The sequence below is a fragment of the Camellia sinensis genome, chromosome 4 (genome assembly GCF_055761805.1).
Source record: "Camellia sinensis isolate YWXY chromosome 4, ASM5576180v1, whole genome shotgun sequence".
NCBI lineage: Eukaryota > Viridiplantae > Streptophyta > Magnoliopsida > Ericales > Theaceae > Camellia > Camellia sinensis.
In genome coordinates, this window is record NC_138964.1 from 47,681,142 (window position 1) to 47,696,438 (window position 15,297).

General features: G+C 36.3%; 1 protein-coding gene across 1 annotated transcript in view; it reads left to right on the top strand.

The window, feature by feature from the left end:
* The window catches only part of LOC114292227 (uncharacterized), a 30,862-nt gene extending 16,276 nt beyond the window's left edge, over positions 1 to 14,586 (top strand). The window contains exons 3-4 of the mRNA XM_082923252.1: positions 12,515 to 12,602; positions 14,452 to 14,586. Of these exons, the coding sequence (XP_082779378.1) occupies positions 12,515 to 12,602; positions 14,452 to 14,586 (223 nt within the window). The remainder of the gene's footprint in view (positions 1 to 12,514; positions 12,603 to 14,451) is intronic.
* Positions 14,587 to 15,297: the final 711 nt, after the last annotated feature.

Below are 15,297 nucleotides of genomic sequence, written 5' to 3' on the forward strand. Positions count from 1 at the left end.
TGTATTACATGTAAATCAAACCAAGGGTTTATTTTGTGTTTTCAGTTAGTACTCTCTTTTTTGTAACCAAGTGTCGACTTGGAAAGTTGTAAGCCCGTAGGGCATTTACTTTTGATGTCAACATGTAATACTTTTGTAATGAATACTCTGATTAATGAAATTATGCTTTATTCTCTTATGTCTAAGCATGTTAAGATTGTATGATTTATGGGTTTATTTTGAGGGCGTTACAGTTTCATTAATATCTTCATCAAGATTTGAGGTAGGTCTCCTTTGAGTTATATATACATTTTGCAAGCTTTTGATTGACTTTTTTTGAACTTTTCCTTGATTGATTTCGAAAATGGGTTTTTGATTTAAGAAATTGGGGATGTTGTAGAAGAAGCTCATCCTTTATTCTTTTAATGATCTTTCTTGAAATATTGGACACATGGGTTGAAGATTGGGGTGTATAGTGAGGTTTTACATAAGAAATGGAAAATATTAGGGTTTTTGTGAAAACCTAGAAATTGGGGGTTTTCTTTGAAAAAAGTGAGTATTCTATATTGATTGCTTTTAAGTATGATGACCCCTTGAAGTATGAGAAATTGGGGACTATATTTGAATTTGTTAACAAATGCTTATACATGCATAGTGATGAGTTGATCTATTTGTTGAGTCACATGAACTATGAACATTGAAATCTTTAATGTTCAAGGATATTGCATAAGGCCTTGAAATGGCTAAGGTATTGAGGATGGTACAAAATGTGAAGGTTGTCATGTGATGTTGCACTTAATTGAACCAGTAGTATTTTGTTGACTTCTATTAAAAGGAGGAAAATGGGATATGTAGTTGACATTGTAGCATTGATGGGATACTTAAAAACGGAAGGATGTTATGAAATTCTGAGCATCATTTGCATTATATGTTCTTTCAATTGATTGTATTGCATCTTAAATTGAGTTGAGAACATTACATTGAGAAAATAATATTGTGAATGAGAACTATTGAAATGTTATGGGGTAAATACGTTGGTAAGTCCGGTTAGGAAGTATAGATGAATTTGATAAGTTGGCCTGAGTGTCCGGGGTGAAAGACCGAAAACACGCGCGGAGGAGGTACCACTTTCCTTCCGGTTAGCAACTGGTAAAGTGGGGTTATTGGTAGTGCTTGTTGAGCCTACTTGCAGACACCAACCTAGGGATTACCAAAGTCGTATTTACCGCCTCTAATGATTAAAATTGGAAGTTTGAAATTGATAAGATTGCAAAATGTTATTGAGAATATGGTGATTTTCAAGAAAATCATGACATGGGATTATCTTCAAAATGGCACTGAATGGCATTTGCATTTGCATTAAATGCTGGAAATCTTGTATAAATGTATATACTTTGTTAAGGTTTCTCTACTGGGCTTTATGCTCACCCCTATGGGATTTTGGTGCAGGTAAAGATGTGGTGATCCCGTCGAGTTGAGGACATGGATATCTTTTGAGAAGAGTAGATTGCTCTTTATTTTGTGGTAAATTTTTGTAAGCCAAAGGCTAACACATGTATGGGTTCGAGAGACCATTTTGTGAAACCAGGCTATTGCCTTGGAAGATGTAAGCCCTTATGGGAATTTTAATTATTTGAGCCTAGATGCTTCACATGCTATAGATTCATGCGTTCTTTTCTTATCATTGAATGTATATCCGCATATGAAACTTTTGCATAAGCTCGTTTCATTAATCAAGTAAAGATGGATGGATTATTGTCATTATTTAGTAAATATTAGTTGATGTGGTGGTTGATGTTGAATTACTTCAGGGCGTTACAACTAATCAACCCTTTCAATGTTATATATATATATATATATAAGGAATAAAGTCTCAACATTTACATTGTCATCAAATCTCCAACATGGATATTCATTAAACTCCAGTGATTTATAAAAGAATGTTCCACATGTAGTTATACATTCAACATTCCTAGAATATGAATCTATAGCATGTGACACAATACATCAAGTACAATTCAATGCCCTCAAGGGCTACAATTTTCCAAGGTTTAAACCCGGTTACACAAAAGTAGTTTTCAAACCTATACATATAAAGCTCTTGGCTTGTCAAAAATAATTACAACAAAAGAAGAGAGTCTTGTGCTCTCAAAATATATTCCACGCCTTTTACTCGGCGGGCACACCACATCCTTTTCTGCACAAAATCCCATAGGGTGAGCATAAAGTCCAGTAGGAAAATCTTAACAAAGTATATGCATTTTATACAATCTCCTGAGATGAATGTATATGCCATGCCATATTCAAAAACATATACATATATATATATATCTTTTGAAAACTTTGTGCACAATGCAATTTGACAATTTAACAATTCAATGATTTCAATGTAGTTCAAAAGGGGCGGTAAATATGACTTAGGTAATCCCTAAGTTGGTGTCTGCAAGTAGGCAGAACAAGCATTATTAATCCCTACTTTACCGGTTGCTAACCGGAAGGCACGTGGTACCTCCTCCGTGCGTGTTTTCAGTCTTTCACAATGGACACTCAACCCAACTTAACCAATACCAACTACATCTTCTATCCGGACTTACTAACGTATTTATCCCAAAACAAATCCAAAAAGATCTTGTTTCACAAACAATTTCCTTTCTCAAACAATACTTTTCCAATGCAAGATTCAAAATTAATTGCAACAATAATAAAATGGAATGGCAATGCAATAATGAAACAATGCATTAATATAGTCCAATTTTCAATTCCATCACACAATCCGCCATTGCGATCAAATTTTCATATCTCTTATCAATATAACATCGTAATATATTTCCAAGAGATAATGTAACAACATCAACATACATGTATTCTCCACATGTTAAAAATCATTTTCTAAACATTGGTTTTCCAAGACAAATCAACAATAAGCTTCAAAGTCAACAATTTTCATTTTCTCCATGAATTTCATTCTTTAATACAATTATACAAATTTCTCCATCATTTCTTCACATAACAATTTATTAAGCATAAATTTTACAATATCTCAATATTTTCCTAAAATTCCCAAATTCTAAGTTTTCCACCAAAACAAGGCTTTTGTTCCATTTTTGAAAAGATTTTTTTCAAAACAACACCCACACCTTAGAACATAGTTCATATTCTCAAAAGTTTTGAGACAAATAGAAAAAAAAAAAAAAAAAAATCATTTTCTAACATCATCTAGGGTTCATCAAGCCAAACCATAACTCAAACATGTAAGATATAACGCCCCCAAAATATAACACCAATAAACCATTCATAAGGTCCATGAACATAATAAAGTGGTATACTTTATTCATCAGAGTTTATATTACAAAAGAGATATCACATGCATTATACATTCATAAATGTTTATCCTGAATCTATAGGATGTAATATTAAGATAACAACAACAAAATAAATGCCCTATGGGCTTACATCTATCCAAGTTATCACTTGGTTACAACAAAAGAAAGAGTCCTAACTCTTTTACATATAAAGCCCTCGGCTTGAATAAACATTAAAGCATAAATATAACAAAAATAGAGCCTTCAGCCCTGGTCCTCCCAAGCTATGTCCTTGGAGGTGGCATATCACCTGTACCTGAAAATGATTTCCCAACTAGGGTGAGCCAAAAAGCCCAGTAGAGACAAACTAACACAATATATGCAGTTTAACTAAAGAATGAGTATCAAGTAAGTGTTCAATTTACATAACCAACTTATATTCTCTCCAAGACCATTTAACGTAGATTATCGTATCTCAATTCATTTCCATCCTTTTTCTTTTCAACCAACTTATAGGTCAAGTTCATTTTCATTGAAACAGACCAAATGAAACTACAATTCATTGGTTCACAATTCAACAACCTTTCTTATTCAAAACACTTAAACATTCTTGCCATTTTACAGGATTCACATCCGAGGGAATTGGCACCCCAAAAATATAAGATTTCGGGACTTTCACTCTGGACACTCCGGCCAACTTAATTTTAAATGGAGTCCATCTCCTATCTCCTCCCAAACAATGGAGTACATCCCCTATTTCCTTCCAAACAAAATACATATACAATGCATTAAAATCACCGTCATATACAATGACTAACCACGACACATATTCAATATCTCAAACATACCGTCATATTCAATGACATAAATTTAACGATGGTTCCAGTTCACCTAATCCACATGCATTGTCTACAATAATCATAGCTATCCTCCACCGATAGCCCAAAACAGATATTTCTAAATGGATATACAATCTTTTAAACAAATAATTTATCAAATTTTCATAGGTGAGTGATATGACAAATCCAACTACACTATTCATTCATACACCATCCCAATTTCATATTTCCCACATCAATTTCATTATTTATACAAAATAATTTATTTAACTCAAATTAGGGCAAATCTCCCCATTTTCTCAAATTCAATCAAATGACTAGATTCCACCATTTAGCACTAGAGAAACATCATATACAAGGCCTATAGTCACTTTAGAGATCCACATGGAAAACCCCTCTTTAGTTTTTGATTTCAAACCCTAACTTCACTAAAACCTCCCCAAATCCCACCATTTATACAAAATGACAAATACCTAGGTTAAAAACCATCACAAGGTGTAGAATATCTCTACCTCAAGTGTAGAAGCTCAAAGGAGATGAAGAAGAAACTCAAAGGTGCCCAAACTCGATTTTGCTCGGATCAAGAGGAAGCCCACAAGATGCTCTAACTCTTTATTAAAGGGAGTAGGGTGGAGAGACCCTTAGATCATGGAGTATTTGTAGAGAGAGAGAGAGAGTATTTTAGAGAGAGAAAGAGACAGCTGATCTAGGGTTTTTAGCAAAAAGAGATTCAAAAAGTGATGTAAAACTCCTCTGCTCCGAACTAATATGCGCGGTCTTCGCTCAAGCAAAGGAGTTGTTGCTTGAGCGACCAGACACAACAAGTGACCTCGCTCGAGCGCAAGAAGCCTCGCTCGAGTGTAGAATACAAATCTTCAGAAGTTTCACAGATGCACATGCTCGCTCGAGCACAAGGAGTTTCGCTCGAGTGTAGAATACATACCTTCAGGTATTTCACAGACGCACATCCTCGTTCAAGCGCAAGAAGCCTCATTCGAGCGAAGGAACAAATAACACAACGCTCGCTCGAGCGCAAGAAGCCTCGCTCGAGCGAAGAACTCCATCTTCTCCAGAAATCCTGCGTCTGGGAAGGAAACCTGAAAACCCTCAGACCTCGCTCAAGCGCAAGAAACGTCGCTCGAGCGAAGAAGCAAATTACACAAGGCTCGCTTGAGCGCAATAAACCTCGCTCGAGCGAAGAGACCAAAATTTGGGCAAGAACAATTTGGACCACCTAACCACCAACCTGTTCCAAACATGCCCAACATACCCTCAAGCTCAAATGCAAAGAGTCAAATGAGGAAAACAAGACATGGATATAATATTAAACCACAAAACCCGAGTCCAGAATACTATGAAGGTCGGGTCAAAACCCAGATCGCTATATAAGAAATACTTCAAACAAACATAGTCTTGAAAAAATATATATATAACTCAATGATTATCTTTACCTCAAGCTTGGGAGATGAAGGGGAAGAAAACCCTAGAACTCAAAGTTGGTGAAAACTCGATCCAATCAGTTATAAATGTAGCCCTTGTCGCCCTCTTAGATTTGGTGTAAAAAGCCTCCTTAAACTGTTGAAGATTTGAGCTAAATCTTAGAGAGAAGTTTGGATTTGGGTGTGTTTGTAGAGAGAAGGGAGAGAAAAGATGAATATAGAGAGAGAGGAGTGAAAAAGTGCCCAAAACACGTTTTTGGGCATCAGTTTTGAGGAAAAGTACACAAAATTTGAGACAGACGTGCCAAAATCTGCACGAGCAGACTTTTTGCCTCCACAGGTGGTTTGCTCCAGAGAACTGCCTAGAAAATCCACCAAAATCCGCTTGAGCAATTTTCTGCCCAGAAAACTCTAAAAAACTTGAAAAACTCTGTGAGGATCCATTAGAGCGGTTTCCAAATCTACACGTGTCATGACCCCAAACCGCTCCTAGTAGTTTGGTGCTGTGATGGCCAGTAATCCGAGATTACCGAAGGCCAACTTTCAAAATTCACACACGATCAGAGTATAAATATATGGGGCTCACAAGTACGGAAGCAGTAATTTAAAATACAAGTGGTCCATAAGAGCAGTGCATAAGTCAAATGGAATGGCATAGATCTTTACGTAGTTTTAAAACTTGAATACGAATAAAATGAAGTACAAAAATACATATTACATCTTAACAAAAGGGCTTTACAAGCCGACATGTTCGAAATACATAAGCATCAAAATTGCCGACATAAACAAAAACACTTGAGCTACAAATCATGAAACATAATTTTCAGGATTGTCGACATAAATGTTGCCAACATAACTTGCATCCAAAACATCTTGCAAAACACACATCTCGGCGTAGCCGACTTCTTACTTGTGACCTACATACATACATAGGGAGTGTGAGCTTGAATACTCAGTGAATGGTATAAGTAATAAAGAGGTTAAATGAATGATACCCGAGATCTTTTCAAAACAATACATAGTATATCCTTGTCAAAACCATACATAACATAGCTTAGCTTGGCTTGAAATAAAACATTAATTGAACTTGGTCTTTCAAAACTTACTTAACATACGTCAAATCTTAAAACATAACCTCGGCATAACCTTGGTCCTTCAAAACAAAAGCATAACCTCGGCATCGAGCACACCCGTTCATAGTCCGTAGGTGGCCGATATCTTAACAAGGGTGCTACTTAGGCTTAACGTCCCCTAGCACGAAAGGACGGTGCTACTTAGGCTTAAAGTCCCCTAGCACGAAAGGACCCTCAAAACAAGATGTGCTGCGAAAGTTTAGAGTCCTCTAGCACAAGGGACTTCCAAAACAAGATGTGTTGCGAAAGTTTAGAGTCCTCCAGCACGAGGGACTTCCAAAACAAGGGAATAATCAACCCGGGATCGATTAGACAAACCCACCCGCACAAGGCAGTCGGTGGCAAGGGAGATATCTCAAATGAGGGTGCTGCGAAAGTTTAGAGTCCTCCAGCACGAGGGACCTATGTTACAAAGGCCCGTAGCCCTTTAACACTAGAGTACTAATCAAGGGTGCTGCGAAAGTTTAGAGTCCTCCAGCACGAGGGACTTTCCGAGAATGTCGTCAAAACAAAGCTTACTTGATACGATGCCATTCAAAACAAAGCTTATACTTGATACATAAAATAGGGATGTCATTCATGCTTAACAAATACTTTTATCAAAACAAGGCAAAGCTTTATCAAAACCTTAAGAACATAACTTTATTAAGAATACCACTCACATTAGTTCTTGGGACGTCGGGGTCAAGGCAAAGGTCCAAGTCCTACAAACACATGACAAAATCTACTGAACATACTTCTCAAAACAAGTCTTACATGCATGCAAATGATCTCGGAAAAACATGCTGGGAAATATCTAGGGAAAACATGCTGGAAGTCAAAACACTGTTTTACATGTCAGGGAGACATGCTGGGTACCAACCAGGTCTTTGCCGAGATCCCACACCTCCTGGCCGAGGTGTGGCTACCTAGGCTTCGGCATGCGGCTGCATGCCGAGGTGCGCACAAGACAAACTAAGGTGTAAGTGATCATGCAAGGTAGGCCAAGGTGAGATACGATGCTTGGCCTAAGTGTGAGGTCTAGGTAAGAGTGATCTCGGCGACTACACCTCGGGAAGTGAGGTCTGGAGATCTGGGTTTCCACCCGTGAAGAACAAGAAGAACATGAACATGAAGATCATGAAGAACATGGATGCCAAAATCATAACTTCTTTATTACAAAAATCTGGGATTTCATGCTATGAGTTCGAAAACATGGACCTGGGTACCCATACTCGAAAATCATGTGAAAACAAACACAACACATGGATCTAGGCATGAACTTTCGGATCAAAACATGACTTTTCTTGAAGAACACATGAATGCTATTTCTCTTTCTAAAACCGAACTTCAAAGCAATGGATGGATTACAAATCATATTCAATCATGCAATGCAATAACATGAACATAAAGAACAACATGAGCAGATCAGGAATCTAACCTTAGAACACGGATCTATCGGTTCGATCTCTAGGGATCAAGCTTGGAAATATTCTCTCCCTCAAGAACTCCTCTCCCTCTTCTAGAGCTTCTCTCTCTACTCTTCAAAACAAGTATAGAAACAAATCATGGGTTTCTCTCTCTGCCGGCTGACTTAACTCTCAGCTCGGACACGTGGCAACGACTGGTTGGTTCTCTTCAAAAAGGTGATAGATTGACAAGACAAGACTATGACAAAGCGTATCTAACAAGCTACTCGGTAAGGCACCCCGGTAAGTGGTGACAATGACCTCGGCTAGGAAGGACAACACTTGACCAAGCTGTGCCACACCTTGGCCTAGATGTGCCACACCTCGGTCTAGGTCATACCACACCAGGACAAGATTGCTTGGGTGCAAAGGTAACATCTTGGCCTAGATAATACACATCTCGGCCTTGGTGATTAACACCTCGGCCTAGATAATGACATCTCGGCCAATATGTCAAAGCAAAGGTGGAGGTCAAACAAAGGGGTTCCAAGATACTTCTAGACTGAAGATGACCTCGGCTTGGGATGATCTAGGCGTAACATAACTCAGGCTTGGCATGACCTAGGCTCAACATAACCTAGGCTTGGCATGACTTAGGCTTAACATAACCTAGGCTTAACATCAAGGAAGGGACAAAGCATGAACACAACACTCAGGCAAATCTCATAAACACAAAACAAGGCATGGACCTTACTTAGGCAAAACAAGTCAAGATTCATGAATGTAAACTTATCAAGACAAGTTATGTAAATGAACATGAATATGACTAGGACATGAATATGGGTCGTTACCGCATCTTAACATGGCAAAACATACAAATGCATGCAAGCATGACTAGGACATAAAATGTGGGTTGTTACAACACGAGCAGTTTGCCCAGAAACTTAGAATTTTATTTTGCAACCCAAGACAAGTTCCAATGCCCAAAACTCAAAATTTTCAACCCGGAAAAGTTACGAGAGGTTAAGTAAGGTTAGGAAAGAAATTTCAACAATCCAACACGATAGACAAAACGCCGAAAGTAATGCACACAAACTTACTAGTCAATACTAATCAAGTCCAAGACCTGGGACATCACAGAAACCTCAGGGGAGGTGAGTGTAATTTACTTCCCCTTTCTTTTTATTTTTTTGGCCCTTTCTCAGAGAGTTGTTCGTCTCTCTCTTTTTCTAATTTCCACCATTGTTGCTCAAGTTTTGAGCTTAGAGTGGGAGTCCTTAGAGTGAGATTTTGCATAATCTTTGTAAAGGGAAGTTGGAGAGCTCGTCATACTTTTCATAACGGCAGTCTTTGATTCTTGATCCAACAAGCTTTGCATTTTCAGATTTGTTTTTCTTCATATTTTGAGGTAAGAATTTCTTTGATTCTTTTCAATAGATCACTATAGATAGATATGTGGTACTTTCTATTGCATAAAAAAAAAAAAAAAAAAGAGTTTATAAGTGATTTTCGAAATACATGTAGATGAGATTTTGGGTCTTGCATCAAATAGTTTAATCTTATATTTTGTTGTTGATTGTGAAAATTTTAAGCTAAGAGAACATGTTTATTATGGTTGAAATAAAAAAGTCCTAATTTTTTAATTTAATGTTTATGAGAATGAAAAGAGAAGATGATTTTTTTCTTATATAAACATTGAGTCATGTTGATTTTTTTGTGAATAAGAAATGTGAAACGGGAAGAGAAGGAAATTTCAATGGTTGATCTTGTGATGTGAAAATATGATGAACTGATGCTATTAAAAGTTAGTTGTGAAGTTTAAAATGAAAAAGCTTAATTTTTATTTCATGGTTATGTAGTACGAAAAAGAGTTAGTGTTTATGAATAGTTGAGCTAGGTATTGTTATTGGAAAATTGAAAAATGTGATAGTTAAAAAGTAATTAATAGATTATTGTAATAATCATTGTGAACTAGAAATGAAAAGTAGAGAGAGAATGAAGTAAATGATTATCATGAAATTGGCCTACATTGTAAATATTGGTGATTGAAAATAGGGGAATCAATTGTGAACATTACGAAATGATATAATTATTAATCTAACTCTAGACAATATTAGTAATATTGAGGTATGGAAATGTTATGAGAATCGCACTAACTTGTTTCTAATAATTTATATTATTACTATTAAATGCTTAGAGGTTTTGTCGTTGACCATTGGTGGAGAATGATATTATTTGTTGTGGAATGGATGTGAAATAGGTTGATATGAAACCTTACGTGTTGTTGATTAACTACATAATTACATAATTATGTGAGAATGAATGAAAGGAAATTGAGATGCACGTGTTATGGAATGTGATTGTGCTATATAGAGGTAACGCGATCCTTCCGACTAGCAACCGATAAAGCGGGCTAATGTGCTATATAAAGGTAATGCGTTCCTTCCAGTTTGCACCCGGTAAAGCAGGTTGTGCTATATAGAGGTAATGCGTTCCTTCCGGCTAGCAATCGGTAAAGTAGGCAGACATGGGTCTTGGCGAGACCAGGATGGTAACGTGGAGCTTGGCGAAACCATAAGTTGTTTATATTATTATAAGGTTTTATTGCTAATGTGTGTATATTTGAAGAGATTACTGTTGACGAAAATATGTATTGAGAATATAGTTGAAGTTGTATTATGAGGTGGATATTGAATTCGGTAATAATGTGAGTGTTGTTTGATGTAAATGAGTAGCACAAGATTACAAAGGATTAATTGTGGATTGATTTTGTCACACCCCAAATTTTAATTACTCGAAAACATTATCAAAGCCTTTAAATTAGGTCCATTTTTTTTTCGTATACAAATATCTATTACACTTGAGTAATAGAAATACAATGAAACATGTTCTCTCTCTCAATGAATATTACAATGACAACAATACATGCCAGTCTCCTACTGTGTTACAAATAAATAAATACAAGTACAAGATCCATTTTGTTTACATCTACTACAAGGTTATACAAAGGGACTCAAGAACTCCATAAATCTTCAATCAAATAATCCAAACTTTCTTCCTGTAAAAAGATGAAACAACCACGGGGTGAGCACTAATGCCTAGTAGGGATCTCATAGTTCTCAATGAATAACTAACACACAGATAGAAATGATCATGCATGCAGGGTGATACCATATAGTAAAGTGACATTTTGTAAATTCAAAATATTACACGGAAAGTATCTTTTCTTAAAATTTCACTTGAACATTTAAGAAAACTTCCTGCCATTAATGTAGTAGTACACTTAAAGAAGAACATCATCTTAAATTTATCAACCTGATTCCAAATTATTCCTCATTTCGTTTCCATTTTAATATTCCACATTTCATTTCTATTCTAATATTACACACTTCATTTCCATTTCCAAGTACCATACTCCATAACATCAAAATCCAAAGAATTAGGGTTCAACATAACACAAGAATTACAAACCCCTTTTTAATTCAATTTTCCAATTATTTACAAAATAAAACTCATAATCTTCCCTTTTGTCACAAGCAATCCATTGAGTTCATCATCACTAACCCCTAATCCAATTACCCACATGATGCCAATTTCAATCCTTAGTCCATTTTCCTTCAGTTCATTTTCAATTCATTTATTCTTCTCAATTCATGAGTCAATTTCATTATTTCACAACAACCAAACTGAGACTACAACTCAATGGTTTTCCAATCATACAAAACACACATAAACATTTCAAATTGCCATTTTACGAAAATTTCGTTCACGAGATCGGCACCCATGTATAAATTTTGGGACTTTCACCCAGGACACTCCGGCCAACTTAGTTATGATGGAGTCGATCCCCTTTCTCCTCCCAAACAGTGGAGTCCATCCCCTTTCTCCTCCCAAACAAACATACATATACAATGTATTTAATCACATAATCACACATGGAGTACATCCCCTTTCTCCTCCCAAACAATCATACATATACAATGTATTAAAACACACAGTCATATTCAATGACAACCATTTTTTAGACTTATCATATTATTTACTCTTTTTCACTAGCACAATACATGTGATCCAAAATATGATTTTCAAAATGAAACAAGTGCACTTAAAACATAACACAAGAATTTCCAAAATCTCTTTTCAAAACATACAGTTTAAATCCTCAAAATCCATTGCATTCTCCATGATATGCATGATTAAAAAAATAGTCCGGTTTGCCTAGTTAACATGCAATTTCAACACCAATCACAGCTATCCTCCACTGATAGATCAAAACAAATACATCTAAACCGATACATAAATTCCTTTAAAGATATGCTTTTCCAAAATCTCATATAGGAGTGATAATGCATATCAAACTCCACCATCATCATTAATAATCCTCCGATTTCACATTTACAATGACAATTTTAATTTTTTTATACAAAATAACAGTTTGATCCAATTAGGGAAAAACTCCCCTTCTTCCAAATATCAACCCAAACTCGACACAACTCAACTTGATTCAACACAATTCAACATAGTCAACACAATTCAACATAATCAACACTATTCAACATGATTCAATTCAACACCACTAAATGTAATTCAACATAATTCAAGGTGAACTCCTAAATCCCCATTTCATCTTTTCATCCCAAGTCTCATGCCATCCACATCATTAACAAATTCTTTTCCCCAAATTTCATTTCATATTATAGCATGATTTACAATATCCATAATAAAGGTTCAATCGCTAATTTTTAACATAATTTTCAAACATTTCCAAAATTCAATTAAACTTGTATATATACAATTTAACCTCCCAATTTCATGATTCTACTTTCAATTTGGGAAAAATCATTAATTATCATCATGGATCGACTTCGGGTTTTCAAGAAAAATTAAGGTTTTCAAGAAATAATTAAAACTTCTCACACCACCACTTTTTATCCCAAATTTCCCATTGATTATACACCTAAGATTCATAATCTACAATCTTAACCCAACAATTAAACTCCAACACTTCAAACCGTAAACCCCCAAATTTCATGATTTAATACTACATGCTCAAAAATGTAGATTTTGTATGTATATAATCAAAATACCACAAATCTATCTATAAATGTAAGTATTGAAGAAGAACTAGGACCCCTACCTCAAGAATCGAGCAAAAGAGCAAGCTTTGATGAGATTCCTTTCGGATTTGTGAAGGAATTCAAACTCATGAATTGACCAAAAAATGAAGAAGGCTTGAAGAAATTCAAACTCAACCAGGCAGACCGCTCGAGCGTCCAAACTTGCGCTCAAGCGCGCAGACCAACAAAGCCAGCCGCTCGAGCGACCACTCCTATGCTCGAGCGGGAATTCACAACTCTCAGAATCTCGGACAGATTACAAAAGTATTGGAAGTCTCACAAGTCCGCTCGAGCGTCAACTCCCTCGCTCGAGCGAAGGAAAAATTCTAGATTGCTACAGATTTTGAAAATAAACAAAGTGATGAAATCATTTGGATTGGAAAAGATGAGTTGTGGAGTTGCCGAAATGGTTAATGTGTATATGATATTTAAGATGTGATTTAGTTTTGAAAATCTTTTTGAATTGAAAATGATGAGTTACAAAGGTCTGAAAATGGATTTTCTTGAAATGATAAAAAAGGATTCTTTTGAGAAAAATTATACGTATGTATGTACGTATATTTTGGATATGAAAAACAACACTATCTATATATATATTTATTGAGCTGGAGCATTCATGATCTTATATATCTATAATATACTATTGCTTAAAATCATTAGGATCGCTACTGGATATTAGTGTTCATCCCACGTTGTTAACCATTTTTCAAGTGAGAAGTTTGGAATATTGTTCAAGACCATGGAGTCTCCTTATTTGTTGGCCATGGGGTCTATTACTTGTAGGCGGAATGCCATCTTATTGTAACACTACAAGAAAAGTGGTCTATAACGGCGCTTGAATCAAGACATTTTAAAAAATGTTGTGGTATACCTCAATAGTCAACACGTTTTTCAAGGCGTGATGCTTGTTGATGGTCTCAATGAGCCAAGTCTGTTTAACTTAACAGACACTTAACCCCATTCCAATTACAAAAGTAATACACAATCTCTCTCTCTCACGATTAATATCGATCTCTCTCACCCTAGCTGTTCATCGAACTCGATCTCTCTCTCTCTCTCACACAAATCGCAGATCCGAAATCGAAAAAGAAAGTCGATCTAATCTGATCAAAATCCGAACTCGATCTGATCTGATCTCTTTTGCATTTTGTTAGATCTGATCTCTCTCTCACAAATTGCAGATCCGAAATTGAAAAAGGAAGTCGTTTTTATTTTGTTTTTCATTAACAAAATCGGTGTTTGATTTCTTTGTAGGTGGCGATGAAGTGTAGAGATCAGTTACATGAACTTGTAAAGGAAGAGATAGAGAAGAAGGATTCGAGTACAAAGGAGTGGAAGATCGCGATGGAGAGACACTTCAATCGCATGCACAATGAGGTGATTGCATAGAGCGAAGCGTTCTGCGCGCCGAGAAATATCGATTTGAAGGTGTAGACGTCCCCGAACGTCCCGGGAGGGGATCCCGTCTCGTTCATTTGGGGCTCACTACAGTTCAGGACTCAATGTCACAGTTCTTAATCTGATCTCACAATGTGCAATGTGAGATTGATAAATCACCAAAGAGTCCAAATCTGACAAATCGTTTTGAAAAACAGATTTTTAGAAAGAAGTGCCAGACATGGACTGATTTGCCAGATACAGAGTCGCCACCTAATTTTTTTTTTATTTTTTGGAAAATTTAGGAAACCCTGACTTGTTGCCTAAGGCCACATATCTGTCATCACCAAAGTTGCCTCGACTCGGGAACTTGGGTACGATTGGGGAAGGTCAGCTATGAGCACCCCCGCTCGCCCGATCAAAGATCGGCCACTACTAAACATGATATCTCGTTTTTGAGAACATATGCGTTCCTATTCCGATTAATTAGCTAGAATTACTATGTGATGCGTGCAGCAAAACAAGTATAGACTAGATCGCCTGATTTGGAACAAAGCATCGCACATCCGTTTTGTTTGGAAAATGGTTTGGGGTTTGCTACTCTCGAGCAGGCTAAAACACGAATTTCAATGAATTGATCCAATTCAAGTAATCTAACCTTCACCCACAGGCATTTAGGCAGTTATATCATATAAGCACATGGCCTCATGATGAGCATGCTGT